Source organism: Dermacentor andersoni, chromosome 4 (genome assembly GCF_023375885.2).
Source record: "Dermacentor andersoni chromosome 4, qqDerAnde1_hic_scaffold, whole genome shotgun sequence".
In the NCBI taxonomy this organism is placed as follows: domain Eukaryota; kingdom Metazoa; phylum Arthropoda; class Arachnida; order Ixodida; family Ixodidae; genus Dermacentor; species Dermacentor andersoni.
Window position 1 is genome coordinate 30,005,027 of NC_092817.1, and position 15,882 is coordinate 30,020,908.

Below are 15,882 nucleotides of genomic sequence, written 5' to 3' on the forward strand. Positions count from 1 at the left end.
CGATGATGGAAGACAGTAACAAGTAAACCCGGACACAATATCTGGAGCTAAACTAGCCGTCGGCGAAAAGCGCTTTACACTGATATAATCGAAGGAACAGTAATGTAGTTGCATGATAAGTGTAATGAAAAAAATCAGTGCCACTCATTTCCAAAACATAAAATGTCGCAAGATGGCTGCGCTTTGGACACGTTCTAAGCCAACGCTAAAAGCAAATTCTATTTTAGCGAGAGAAAAAAGTATGTGTAAATTCAACTGAATGGTTCGGTTAATTAAATTATCAGCGCTCATCATCATAGCAATCGCCATGAACAAAAAAAAATAGAAAAACATGCAAGTGTATTATTGAACCGTATCAGATAGCACAGCAACTGGGCCGCAATGTGTGTTCAATAATATGCTGCTGCGAAAATTAAAACTGCTCGCGACACTTCCAAATACGGCCTATCGGACGACATCACAAGCAAAATTACCATCATTTGGCCCAGCACATTCTCAATTGAGCGATGATCACTGCACCAAAAAAATGCGCTCCAATCCGCGGTGTAAAGGTGGTTGGCCAGCGAAGCTCTGGCATCACCTGATCCGATAGAACAATGTGACGTGGCCTTGAATTGGGTCCTGCCGAGACGGAGCCGGCTCATATTGACGTCGCTGTTCCTTTCGTCGCTCATCGTATTCGCGCTGCTCTTCAGGCGGCCTAACTGTGCGTTGTATCCTTTGGACCGGAACCGCTGCACCTAGCCTGAGCACGACGCCGTACTGTTTCCGTCACCGCTCATCGTGTTCACGCGGCTCTTCGAGAGTCCTAACTATGCGTGGCATTTCCATAGTGCTATCAGAACACAAATGAAATCTATTGCTAGGCGGGGTTTTTTTTTTTTTTAGCTACCAAAGTGTAGTTACGTCACTCCTTGCTTTGTATGCTACAGTTGCCGCTTCCGGACAATTACAGCTTAAACAAGCATAATCTTTACTGGGAAACGCTTTGGTCGAATGCTATGCGCGAAGGCGAGCTTTCTGGTTTTTTTTTTTTTTTGTTCTTTTCCTCGTACGGCCGGTGCCGCTGCTTCCGCGCATGCGCGGAGGCGAGCGCCATCTGGTGGTGCTGCAAGGAATCCAGCGGCGCACGCGGAGCGCGCCTCCGACTGTGATTGGTTGAATTCTTGCCCGCAGACACGACAAATGCTTTGGCGTGCGCAGGTATTCAGGTTCGCAGTAAAAATGTTGAAAACCACCACTGCAAGAACACTCGTCGCCGGCCGATCGCAAGATGATAGCACGTATAAACGCAAATTCCTCGGAAAGGCGTTCTTTCCTGACACCGTCGAATGTTAAAAATAAAATAGCGCAAGTTCCCGTGCTTCGGTCTCGAACAAAGCCCAAGCGGCCGGGACTGTGCGCCATTAACCGCGAGATCGCGCGCATTCGGCGGGAGGTATTGAAATGACGGCTGAAGAGCACGGACTAGTTCGTTCCAGGGCAATCATGTCTGGCAGGAACTAAATTGAATTCACAGCCGGCGCACTCTCAATCCCACTTCTCCCCGTCCTTTCCCCTACCCCTTTCCCCTAACCCGTCCTTTCCCCATCCCTACCGGCCCCGCTGACGAAACAGACTCAATTCCGTAATCTGTTTCGCGCTGCGGTGTGCGCTAGCGCGCTTATCTCCAAGCGGCTTCATTAACGAAACTGTGCGCATCTGGCGAACCTAGAAGCCCCATTGTTTCATAGGAGAATAAAATAGTTCCAAAAAGATTTCTGCGCGGACCGGTACAGGACAGCTCTAACGAGTTTAGCCATGGCTTTCGTATAAGCACCCTTGCTTCACAATATATGAGTCCACGATTATGAATAACTTGCCAGAAAGGGAAAGACGGAAAAACATGAATGGTGGCGCAGCTCGCAAGTAAAAATTTGGTTACAAACAGCCTACATACATGAATGTACATAGTCTAAAGCAACAGCACACTTTACTAATCCCGTCCGTGCAGTACAAAAAAAAATGAAAGAAAGGGGAAAAAAAGGCAGATCACATGCACAGTGGAAATCTATGTTATGCGAAGCATTTTGCTGGAAGTTGGCTGGGCCCAGCATCTATTGGGATTACGCAGAGCGTATCAGGTGGACCACCATGCTTGTGTGATTCGGGAAGATATGTACCTGACGGAGGCCTGTGTGTGACGACAGCAGCAAGACGACGGTGACGACGATCGTGCATGTGACTGGGATGCCAGAATTTCTACTGCGGCCTTTCGATGCGACTTACGGATTGCGACGTAATTGGGACTACGCATTACATGATCGTAAGTCGTAAAACGATGCTGAGATTTGCACTCCTGGGATAAAACGTTCAAACCTGTTCAACTTGGGCCAATCATAAAGGCGCTGCAATGTCGCACAGCTTTTCCATAGCTTTATCTGCAGCGACGAAAAGACTGGTGGTATGTAGGCCACTCCCGAAGGTAGCACAGTCTAGTACACTTTAATGGTGCTCTTCAATGGTCTCCCCCTTCCCATGTGTAGGGTATCCAACCGGGCACCTCCTTGCTTAACTCCCTGCATTTCCCTCTTCGTTTCTTTCTTTCTTTCTCTCTCTCTCTCTCTCTCTCTCTTTACTGGTTGATCTGGTCGATCTGGAGCAGGATTTCAGGCTCCGCGGCGGCGAATCCGCATTTCACTGGTCGATCTGGAGTCGGTTCGTGCTTTCCCCTGGTGCATCAAAGTTGTACAGCTTCATAAGAAAGAAACATAAAAAGTACACATTGATTGTAATAGGTACAAAAAAGAGAGAATTACAAAAAAAGAAGAAAACGGAACATGTACACAGTACCGACGAGGCGATAAATAAATATTAATAAGATAAGTGTGGTATTTAGGTAGTTATGTTAGCATTATCAAAATTGTTTAGCTTGTGCGAAATATTTTGCGGTCGCTGCACGAAACAATATCCGGGAGTGCGTTCCACAGTGTTATGGCATGAGGGAAGAATGAGCTGCTCATCGCCGCCGTCCGACACTTTATCGTCGCCAAGGGGCGAGAGTGAGATAAACTGGATGATGTTCCAAACGGGCGTTTTAAGAGGGCGTGTCCTGAGTGGGTGAAGTAAAAGAAAGTGTGAATAAGGCAAAGACGAGAAGTTACGCGCCGTGAAGCAAGCAATGGAAGAGACAAAGTTTGTTTTAAAGTGGTTACGCTGATATGTCTTGAATATTGTGACCTAATTAAGCGAGCAGCGCGGTTTTGTACGGCTTCTAAGTCATCGGTGAGATAAGCTAGCGAGGGATGCCAGATGGATGATGCGTACTCAAGTTTGGGTCGCACATACGTTAAGTATGCTAGTTGTTTATTTCAGACGACGCGGTGTTTAAGTTACGTCGCAAATACCCTAGTGTACGGGAAGCTTCACAGCGAATTGTTTGAATATGTTTCACTCATGAAAGTGATGGCGTCATATGAACTCCTAGATATCTGTAAGTACACGTGTGGTCAATGGGAACAGAGTTAATGCGATAAGTGTGGCGTATAGTGGTGTGTTTGCGTGTGAAGTATATTGCTCTGCATATGATACTTCAATAAATTTAAATTATGGGGTTTTACGTGCCAAAACCTCTTTCTGATTATGAGGCACGCCGTAGTGGAGGCCTCCGGAAATTTGGACCACCTGGGGTTCTTTACCGTGCACCTAAATCTAAGTACATGGGTGTTTTCGCATTTCGCCCCCATCGAAATGCGGCCGCCGTGGCCGGGATTCGATCCCGCGACCTCGTGCTCAGCAGCCCAACACCATAGCCACTGAGCAACCACGGCGGCTATGATACTTCATTCTTCTGAATACTACATACGACCAGCTTGTTATTTAAATATTTTTATCATTAATAAGTGTGGATGAAACAAAGCATAAAGCCGCAACATGTTAATTTCATAGTTTTATGATGACGTCCTAAGAAATTACCTTATTCTTAGCCCGACCGCGTTAGTAGTCGCCCCATCTCTAAGAAGAAAGCGATAGGCTAATGGTGTGGTTATTGGTTCAACTGCTCGAGCATTGAGCCAGCGAGCCAGTAGTGCCGAAATCAGGGCCACGATTTTGATGCGATGCCTTACAATACATTATATGCCACTCCACTCATCCACTTTTCGACGCCGGCTGATCCCATTAATAAATACGGGCGAAGTGTCGTAAAGCCTGATTACTGACGAAGCGCGAAAATTACGAAGAAGAATAGCATCCGAGAAGGCATCACTACAAAATCGTGGCCCTGAAGAGTGTGTGTTGGAAGGTGTGAGAGGTTCCTGCGAGAGCGATTACCCCCGAACTTGTCCTCGATGAAGCGCTCCATGGCACTCTGTATTCCGCTATGCAGGGACATTTTCATTAGAGCATAACACAATCAAGTCAATATTGTCTTCCTTTATCACGTGACTTTCTTTCTTCATACGTTTCTTTTCAGAATACGGCGTCTGCGTGGTGGCACTGTTGGTTTTTCACCTACTTTATTTATTCGCTACAGGAGCCCTGATATGGTCGAACAAGGTGAGCAAGCGTGTCGTTTGTGGCTTGCACTATGCGTAATGCAAGCCACCATTCTTGTGTAATAATCTTCTCCCAACCGTAAAAGTGGTTACGCAAGTTTTCACCTCTTACACGTATCTTTGATCGATGCACTCATTATGCTGTGGTTCTTCTTTTGCAGAGGGACAAGGCAACGGCTTTTCCCATCTTTGTTTTTGCCTCCGTCGTTACCATTCTTCTGAGCGTATCTATAACAATATACTTCTTCGTACAGTCCGAGGTGAGTGTGTAAGACTATCACCATCACCACAACAGCCCATTCAGTCAAACGGCACCAGTCTGCAAGTACTCGTGGCAGGAAGCGCAAACCGGAAGAGAACTAAGAAAAGCGGGCAGGACAGGTGGTCCAGGCTTTACATAAGTCTGATCTTATTACCTCTATTTTTTTTATTAAAATGAAACAAGAGATTTAGTCACCGTATAATGGGCACGGCTGATTTCCTTCAAATAATAATAATACTCGTAAAAATAATAATGTAATCAGTCGATCAGAAAAGCGTTTATTTATTTACCGTGCCCCGTAACAACAACCATACGGTCTGAGTGCTGGTGCACGCATACATAAGACGAAGAAAAAATAAGAAAACAAGGAAAATGCAGGGGGATATATAAGTAAAGAAACAATGAATAAAAAGAGCAATTTTGAAAATAAAGGTGTACATATAAGGTGCAATGCGAATACAGAATAAAAAGCAGGAGAAGGGCAGTTGTGCATTGTGTGAAACTATGACAACAACGCAAGGCTAGGAAAAGAACAATTGCGGCTAGTTAGGAAAATAACAGGATACTGAAAATAAGCGTTATAAAGAATTAGTATTCTGTGGATGGTTGAGTGTTGGTAATGACAGGCGGGAACATGGAAAACTATATGTTCTCTGGTGACATTTCGCGGAATACTAAACATGATACCACTGAGGAGTTTGGGGCACGTGAGGATACCATGATGGAGTTTGGAAAGAAACAGAAGGTCGGTGCGATTACATCGGCAGCGAAGTAAGAGTAATGAAAATAACGCAGCCATGCTAGAACAAAGTTCTGTATCCGTGTTAGCAAAAGGATGATGACATATGCATAGAAATTTTTTCTCCGGCTGATCTATAATTTCACTGTTAATCTAGAAAAGCCATTCCCGATGACTGAAGTGCATTTGAGTTGAGGAAGACAGATTGCTGTGCACAATCTGCGGAACTTGTAGGAGAATGAAATTCCTCGACAGTCTGCAAATTGAGCCCGGAGAGAGTATACCCCGCATCGCAACGCGTTTAGTGTGAGCAGAAGTGTGTGAGGTTGTATCAAAAAGTACGTCGAGATCACTGATGTCACAGACATTACACAATGGTACAGGATCTACAGAATACGAAAAATAAATGCTTGCTGTTTTGCGTGTGAAACTTTTTGGTCTTAGCTGTATTCGAGGTGAAGATATATGCACCATTCAGAAAAAAAAGCAGGCCCGACTTCTGGATGCGACAGTCAACAACATTGCGTATTTTCTTTAAAACCTTCATGCCATGGGCATATAGAAAGGAAGGAGAGTTCCGAATGGCTGAACGAAAGTCATTAATTAAATATAAGATCAATGTTATCCACATGTGAGGAAAAGTGAAGGTATTTAAAGAGTTATTAAATATAGATGTGAATACTGATGCAAATATATTGCCGTAAGCGTTTAGAATTGCGGAGGGGACGCCATCAGGGCCCCAGGATAAGGGATGGTTCACGCGCTTAAGGCATTCGTGGATGACCTTTTCATCAAACAACACAGCACTGGATGTAGGAACCATAGTGTGCTGCTGACTGCCACCAGCGTTCAAACCTGAAGCTTTATATAAGGATGACAAATGGGCAGCAAAACAGCGCAAATATATGGACATCTGCTCCGCTGAAGTCTAGCAGGCGAAAACACTCTACACAGTTGCTGGAGCGCTTGAGGATATACTTCCGAAATTTCGAGGCGCTCTTTTCCAAGAATGCAATACATTTGTCATGATCCCGCTTATAGCGGCGTTTGCAGATAGCGCTTAGAAAAGGGGAATTATTCTCTCCACTCATTAGGTACATGACTTCTGTGTTTTCGGTGCGCGCGTTCTTCATGCTTTAGGGCAGCTATAAGTTCAGACGAGAGCAAGTGGGCACATTTCGAGCGTTTAGGTCTGCACTCGGGAATGTATTTGCGCACGCTGCTCTAAACAAACTCCGTAAATTGATCTACTTGGTCATCAGCATTGATTTGGTCTGTAATGAGTGACCAAACGGTGGTGGACAAGAAGTCATATAAACCAACATAATCACCACGCTTGAAAGCAGAGCAAGAGGATACATTTATGCCACTGGTGGAGCGCAGCCTCAGGGCTGACACAGACGCAGTTTATCCTTAGTGACGGGTGAAACTTATCGGGAAGCACAATGGAAATGTCCGAATGAGAGACATGCATAACTTGAGCATTCGAGAGGCAAAGTTCAGGGCGTTGCCGTAGGGATTGGCGATTAAGTTGTGCTGTTGAAGGCAACAGAAGGACAGAAAGTCCAATAGCAGACTTCATTTGTTCTTTGTGTAATGAGAAAATCAATCAATCAATCAATCAATCAGTAAAAGGTGTTTATTGAAGTGCCCAGGAACAACCTCAAAGGTATTGGTGCTGGCGCACTCGGCAAGACAATGCACAGGAAGAACAATGCAAGCTCACACACACACATACACATGCGTGCACACATAAAAAAAAAATAATTTCGCGAATACAGATTTTAACAGAGCATAAGATGCGTTCGCGAAGGGAATACAAAGAAATAGTGGAGAAACAGGAAAAAGGATTGCAGAATGACGGAACACACAACAGATATGAGAGTTTTGTTTAATTATCGAAATTCCTCTGCAACTCGTTTCAGGAAAATACTAAAATTAGGCATGAAGATATCCAGACACTCTGAATGGGCGGTATATGTCACCTGCACTCTAGATAGAGGGTCACAAAAATCTGAAGGCTGAAAGGCGCGCTGTTTCCTTGCGCCTTTCTGCGGAATTTAATAGCGCACATTAGAAAGCAAGTGCGAGCAGCATATATTTCCATGTATTTTTTTTTTTCTGAAGAAAAAGAACATCCGATCTGTTGCGTCTACAGGTGAGGGTAACATGAGTGTCCGTGTTAGCTCTATGGAGACGGAAGGCTTTTGACAGAAGCGACGTTTAAATATACACGTGAACGTTTTTTTTTTTTTTTGCACGTTTTCGATAAGTTCACAATTTGACCTACAAGTGGCGCCCCAAACCACGGAGGCGTGCTCAAGAGTTGGAAGGCATGCGCTCTTATATGACGTTACAAACGGCCGACATTGTTTGAAGTCCCTCGTCGACCGACAGACTGTGCCGAGTGTTCGAAGTGCACGCTGCCTCGTCTGTTGAGCGTGGGGCGAGAAACTCGGAGATTTATCGAAGTACACTCCAAGGTCCTTCGTTCCCTGAGCTCTTGGCAGGAGAGCGCCTTTAACGCTATAGGGAAATAAAGTCCTGTTAGTCTTCCGCGTGAAGCTTACAACTTTCGTTTTGGATGCATTTATGATCAGCTTGTTTTCAGCGCACCATGACGCAAAATTTGCAATGTCCTTCTGAAGAGCGGCGCAATCATTAACATTTTTTACCGCTTTAAAAAGTTTCGCGTCATCAGCATATAACAGAATTAAGGAGTTTTGAATGACTGTCGAAACGTCGTTAATAAACAGCGAATAAACAAGACGGCCCAGCACAGACCCTTAAGGAACACCACTTGTAAGCGCATGAAGTTCTGACGACTGACCATTTACGCTAACGTAGCAGTACCGGTCGCGTAGGTAGCTTCTTATCAGCGCTGTGACAGAGGGGAATAATAATAATAATAATAATAATAATAATAATAATAATAATAGGAAGAAGAAGAAGAATTATAATAAATTGTTTATTTAACGTGCCCAGGAACAACCCTAAAGCGGGAGCGCTAGCGCACGGTTAGAAGAGAGTTATAAATACGAATAGAAATACAGGAAAAGAAACATGAAATTGAAAATGACAATTATAAAAAGGTACAGTTTACAATCAACCAAAACTAAGGTGAGTATCACAACATAAAGACGGAGAAAAACATGAACTATGGGTGAGAGTCAATAAATGTAAGTTAATGAATTCAACCTTTAGATTATGTGCAAAAGAAAAACCATGAGATCTATATATTGGCGCGCACATAATCTAACGAAAAGATAATATGCAGATTTAAAAAACGGATGCGAAGGCACGGGGATGTGAGGTAGAAAAAAAAAATAACAGGAAAAGATGCATGTAACAGAAAAGCTCAGAAAATCACATTATTATTATTATTATTATTATTATTATTATTATTATTATTATTATTATTATTATTATTATTATTATTTGCCGAGTGCGCCAGCACCAAGACCCTCGAGGTTGTTCCTGGGTACAGACACAAACACATAGGCAAAAAAGCCAAGACTAGTTGCATCACACATTAATTGATCATCTTCTAAAATATGATTAGATAAAATGGGTGAATGAGAAAGTTGTAGAACAAGACGAAAAACTCCAGCTACAGCTTTATGTTGCTCAGTACGCTCTACATAAGTGTTTTTCCGATCGTGAAAGAATCCCGTGAATGCACGCAAAATGCCTCGAGCGGCCAGTGGCGCGGCAATTTTGCGTGCATTCGCGTGCGTACGCTGTCTACCTTGGAAGTATAGTCACCGACAGGTGTAAAACTTAGGCGAGCCGAGATGGCTGGTCGTTTCACGTGTGCTGTCTACTCACGCGCCTATATAGCGTTGGAGGTCGCTTAACCTCAAGTTTCGGAGACGCGTTAAAGCGAGAGTCAGCACGGCGCGTTCGCTCCCCGAGGCCGGCGCTCTTCACGACGCCAGAATTGTGACAGCGATTGTTCGGGTTCCTCGAGTAAGATCTGTTCACGTTTGGCTGTGCACCCATGACGCCATGCTTGTTAATTTAATTGGTAAGTGAATGTTTAGTGCAATTTGTACAGCAAATAAAACGAAGGGCCTTACTTCGTGTAGTTGTCCAATACTTTGCATGGCTGTTAATACTTAGCTTTTTTGGTCGGAACAGTCACTTTTTATTCCTTGTTTTGTTTTTGCCTTGCGAGCTCTTAGCACAAGTGAATTCGCAATACCACAAGTCCTATTTTCACGAAAGAAGTTAGCTTCTTCCTCGGCTGGCACCAGGTGGTTAGCGGAAGACTGTTTTAAGTTCCTGACCTTACCCAAGACCAGCAGCAGTTAGACAACGGCTCATGTAACGATCTTTACACAACACGGGGCCAGGCTAAATATGTGGCTAATGCCGCCGCGTTGACCCTACCAGCACGCCCGCATCGCATCTTTCTGTAGACATGACACTTTACACTTTTTAGTCTCTTTCCTCTATTTTTGATGTTCCCTTTTCCTAGTGCAAAAGTAGCAGGCCAGAAGGTTCAGGCTGAGCTCTCTGCTTTTATTAAAATTTTTTTTTCTATCTATGGAACATGGAAAGGTCCATGAAGTTGTTTCTATCTCTTTCACTTCAGCATTTCCTTTACGCACATTCTGACTTGGAAAACGGCAAGCACCTTCATATTCATTGCACTAAGTATGAATAAAAGCCTAATATTTATTCCGATGATTTCAGATGGTATTCACGTACTTCTTTGAACCGCAAAACGAGGCAGCGTTGGCTCACTTCCTCATCTTCCTCTACTTCTCTCGCTACTTCTTCATCGGCTGGATTGTCAAGGTGAGTGCTATTCATTGCCGCCTGTCTAAAGCATAAGCACTGCACACGAAGCCATGCTTACATCTTTCGCCAATGCAGGGAAGACAGCATAGAAAGTATAATGCGACTGTTTGCGACTGTCTTTACTTTTTTTAATGACAGTATTGCTAAATGACTAATATTGGAGGTACGTATTTTGCTTGTCAAGTCAGCTGTTGTGCTTTAGATGCAAGCATTACACTAATATTGTGCAGCTCTCTGCTTCTTGCGCACGCTGCTGGAAAACACTTAACATAATAGTCCGCTTAGCCTATTTCGAACCGCCGGCTGTAAAATCCACGCGACTACCAATTTCTGTCTTTTGGTTGCGAAACGGTGTGCGCCTGCAATCTACGCCGGCTGATTATGCTTTTGTGTAGGCGTATATTTGCATTATGGAGCAAATATTTTATTCCATCGTAAATGTAGATTGCTGCATGATATGTTCAGATAGACGGCTCTCCGTTAGTCAGTGGTCGCGTTTCGCTACAACAGTACAAACTAACGATATCTTTTTAGTCATCAGTTATAAACATTACAAGAACAAGTGCAGCTACCTCAGGGGTGCAGGTGACATCTCTCTCTCTCTCTCTCTCTCTCTCTCTCTCTCTCTCTCTCTCTCTCTCTCTCTCTCTCGTTGCTTTTGCGTTTTTGATTCCTGGAAGCCCAGACAAAAACAAACAAAAGTCAAGGTTTACACACAAAAGCGAAACAAACTTCGTTGGCCACCTAAACTGAGTCGGTTACACTTAAACATAAACATGTATAAAACATAAACGGAAAATTGCGAGCTGTTGCCATGCAGCTTACCTTTTTGTTAGTCTAGTCCAGGGCCTTTTCTCATGCACTAAAATGAGTTCTGTGCTTGTGTCGCAATGCTTCAAAATCCCGCTTCGTCTTCCCGTATAGTTAAGTTGGACTGCGAGCGCTTTTCTACGTCGTGTTCTTACTGTGTGGCGTCTCCGTACTCTTGTATCGCTCACTGTGGGCACCAATTAGGGTCAACGTTCGCGTTGTCAAGCGAGTTGGCTACACCTAATAAGTTTCGTCGCTCTAAATCAAGTTGAAGCCGTCTTTCCCACGCAAAAGCTTTCATTTCGATAGAGCTCTCAGTGTGAAAAAAGAACTCTACGTTGATATCAGTTCCATGCCCTCAGACATCACACGTGGGTATGCATCGCCCACCGCGGTTGTTCAGTGGCTAACCTTAACGAGGCGGCGCACGAGGCTGCGCGCGCGCTTACAGACCGCGCGGCTTCACCCGACCACTCGGAGAACAAGGGCGCCCCAACTACATACAATGAAATCACGAAGCACTACTACCTACAACGTAGAGAGTATAGCACGCCACACCGCACGCTCACTCGAGCTCAAGCGGTTACACTCCGAATGCTACAAACAGACACATACCCCACGCAAAACCGACTACACCATTACATGCCTGAGCTCTACGACAAGTCTTATTGCACCAATTGCAATACGTCCCTTAACGTCTATCATTTACTCTGGCCGTGCTCGCAAGCTCACATAAACTGCGATTAGGACAAAGGCAAGTTTGAGGAATCAATCCGGAGCGAAGAACTAGTTCCCCAACTCTGGGCTGTTCAGTAGGTCCACGACGCCGCCAGGAAACTCAACCTCCCGGTTCCGTCGTGGGAGACGCCCACTCCATAAGAGCCCAAAGCTCTCGTGGCCTGCAGGACCTAGAATAAAGTTGATTTCCTTCCTTCCTTCCTTCCTTTGGCGTTGAGGTGCTGAGCACAAGGCCACGGGATAAAATCCTGGCTATGGCGGCCGCATTTCGATGGGGGCGAAATGCAAGAACGCGCGTGTATCGTGCATTCGTTGCACGCGAAAGAACCACAGTCGGTCGAAATTATTCCGGAATGCCCTACTACGGTGTGCCTCATAATCAAATCGTGGTTTTGGAACTTAGAACCTCAGAATTAAATTTTGTTTTTAGGGGTGGGATGTATGCATATTGCTTCGGTCAAGAATAGAGTGGGCAGTTGAGCAGAACTCTTCACTCTGGAGGGCACAGACGCTGTATTACAACCTTAGAATGTGTGCTGTCAGAATTTATTTACTTTGGTTCATAACTTGAATTTATATATTACAATTCATTTGGGCCATTAAAAGCATTAGACTTGGAACAAGTTCGAAGAATTCAAATGACGTATCAGGCAGTTCCCGAAGGCGACAATACGTTGTTCACGAAGTGGCGCCGCGGGCAGAATCCGTTACAAAAAACTTGCAATGAGTTTCAAGCCTTCTTTTAATAAAATTTGTATATCAAACGTTATTTCGAGTAGCGTCGTGTTCAAAGCAGACACGTCTAAACGCCGAGCGCACATCATCAGTACTTGTAATGCGATAGGCAGAGTGCACCGTAGCGCACTGTGCTGTAGCAAATGACTGTCCCCAGAGGTGGAGACGTCGCCAAGTGTCCTGGGAGTACCGTGCGTACTGGGGTCGGGTTTGTGGGCACGCGAAGCAGAAGGAGCGCCACGCGGGAGTGAAAATCGTGAGCCGCATGTCAGCTGCGCTTCTCTTGACAAATCGTGTTTCTTGCGCCAAGCAGAGAGCGTAACGACCTGCCTCGCGGGATTGCGTGGCTCGCGGCCCGTGGTTGGCGCGCGCGTCTCTTCTCGAAGAGGGGGCATTGCGATGGGCTGCGCACGGCAACGCCTCCTCGTCGCAACTCCGCAGTGCCGTTCAATGCGGCGAATGCTACCACCGGAATGTTCAAATGCAGGAAATGAGATGCTTTCCATATACGTGTAACAACAAGCACCGAGGAAGAAAGACACCAGTGTCGCGACTGGATATATGTGCTTCTCAAACCTTCTGTATACGTTCCTATTGTGTACCATAATCTACTTTCCGAACTGTCATAGCACAGACTAAGAGCTCACCTTGGACGAAACAATTGCAGCGCCTTCAGCAAGGATCCTTGCCACGCTGCTGCTTATTCTCCAGGAAAAAGAGAACGTGAGACTGTCCTCCTCGTACTTTTCCCAACTGTACCAACAACAAACTCTTCCGAGAAGGTGTACAGCACATGACTCGTGCGGCCACTGCACTATCATGCATTTTTTTCTCTACTTCTTCGTATAACGTTAAGAATAAATCTGTACATTGCAAACTGAATATCCATATGCGAGGACTGTATACCACTTCAACTGAGCACACTGCTGTCATAAGAACAGTCCATAGCTGGGGGTCTATATATTGCTCAGTGCAACCACGTGAGCCAGATGACTTAGAGTTACGATATACCTTCAGTGAGCGCCGCACGGACATATCGCAACTGCAGCTGACATGTCGCTGCGCACTTCGTGCGTTCAAGTTCCCGTTACCCGCCGCTGCTACTAAGTGGCTATGACGTTCTGCTGTAGAGCACGAAGTCGCAGGCTCCATTCCAAATCGCTGGGTCGTGATTGCGATGCACGCGTAATGCAATAACGCTTGAGGTAGCCACAATTTACGCGCGCAGTCCTCCATTACAACATCATTCATAATAAAGCCTGCTTCGCAGCTTCGAGAGGTTAAACCTCACACCGGATTCAATTCTATGTTTATGCAAAAAGGAAACGGCAGTTTTTTGTCCCTTACTCCATAAACAGGTATACCAACTATCAATAAGCTCTCCCATTCTGCATCCGCTGCAGCAAGACATCTCTAGTTGCGCGTCGATGGTCGTGGATGCTGATGCCTGTCAACATGCATTGTAGCACACCTGAGCACGCCCAAGTGCACCTGTGTAGTCACTGAACACAGTGCACGTACAGAGAATGAGCAGCCCAATTCGTTGTAGCTTCTATAGTTGAACATTTGTCATGGCTTCAGGAGCGCAACTACTAAAACGCTTGCTCCTCTACCTTATTTTTTTTCATTTATTTACAGAGTACCTACATCGCCATGAAGGCATTACGTAGGGGGGAACAAAATATAACCAGTAATACAGAAAAGCTTTCGGACAGATATACTCGCAAACAGAAGCACTACAATAGCTTTTAGAGAAAGGCATACAAGTAATGTGAAACAAACGGGTTTCAAGATTTAAACGCATACATTTGTTTTACAAGAGCGCCGTCACAGGATAAAATAGAATAGTTCGTTATTTGACACATTTACTATATCATTTGATAAACTGTTCCATTGTCTGATTGATTTGTGGAAAAAAGAGTAGTAAAATGTGTTTGTTCTGCAGTTATAGGCTGACATCTTTTTGTTATCACAGCGAGTCGATATGTAATCTGGTTCCAGGAGATAGTTACAGCGACTGATACCTGTCTGACTGTTATATATTCGGTGCAATAGTTTGAGCCTTAGCTTCTGCCTACGCATATGTAGCAGATCCCATCCTAAAGTGGCCTTCATTTCGGAAACGCTAGAGTACAGGCTGTAATTATTGCAAACAAACCTTACTGCTTGGTTCTGTAGTTTTTCCAGTCTATTAACGAGGTAATCTTGATAGGGATCCCATATTACACAAGCATAATCAAGTATTGTTCTGAAATGTAAGAAGTATAAAGTTTCTCTAACTTCGCGTGTTGCCTGTTTAAAATTTCCGCGAATAAAATGTAACATCCTACTAGCTTTTGCAATGACAGTGTCAATCTGTTTATGCCAAGTGAGTGATTCGTTGAAATAGACTCCTGAATACTTGTATTCCGACTCTATGTCGATAAGCGTGCCATTGATGTTATATAGGTGCTGAAATTGGATAATTTTCTGGAGAAACTTACGCTACTGCACGTTTTTATATTTAAATTCATGTTCTATTTTTTACACCAGATCGCTACCTTATCTAAATCTGTTTGCAATGTATCTATGTCATCTTCAGTGGTAATTTCTCTGTATATCACACAGTCATCAGCAAATAGTTTTATGGGTGATGTAATTAGTTCGACAACGTCACTTATGTACATTAAAAATAACAAGGGGCCCAGTACGCTTCCCTGAGGAACGCCCGAAGAAACAGTTATTGGTGAATTATGTAATTTATGTCTCTTCATAAGACAAGCAAATTCTCTGGAAAAGTCAGACATAAGTTACCAACATTTCCAATACCATAAAATAAATAAACAAATAAATAAATAAATTCAACCAATCCATCACCCGGCTGATTTGTGGTGGCAAAATTAAATATTGCATCCACGCATATGTGTACTGCTTATATAAAAATTAACGGAGAACCCTGCGAAGGGCCATGAAACGATTTTGACTCGTTTAGGCGAGTGCGCCAAATGGTTAGGGGAAGGAAACGCGAACATCCTAAACTAATTAGCGCAAACAATGTAAGTTACGGACACGCTTTCAATATTTCGCATCCCTGGCAATCTAAGCGATCGATACCGATACCTCGCCGTGCTTTCTCCCCAACGCGTGCGTGACAGGAAAAAGGGCGTTTTCTCCCGCCTAGGCGACGTAAACAATAACGCGCCCATTGTAGACGCAGCTCCGCCTTGCATATACAACGGGTGCGTCATTGTCACTCATGTGAATGACCTCACTGCCTC

General features: G+C 44.4%; 1 protein-coding gene across 2 annotated transcripts in view; it reads left to right on the forward strand.

Annotated features, from left to right (window-relative positions):
- The window catches only part of LOC126536836 (uncharacterized), a 91,304-nt gene that overhangs the window by 22,111 nt on the left and 53,311 nt on the right, over positions 1-15,882 (forward strand). For both annotated transcript variants that reach the window (XM_050183844.3, XM_055073554.1), the window contains exons 3-5: positions 4,454-4,536; positions 4,697-4,795; positions 10,235-10,339. In XM_050183844.3, coding sequence (XP_050039801.1) covers positions 4,454-4,536; positions 4,697-4,795; positions 10,235-10,339 — 287 coding nt within the window. The remainder of the gene's footprint in view (positions 1-4,453; positions 4,537-4,696; positions 4,796-10,234; positions 10,340-15,882) is intronic.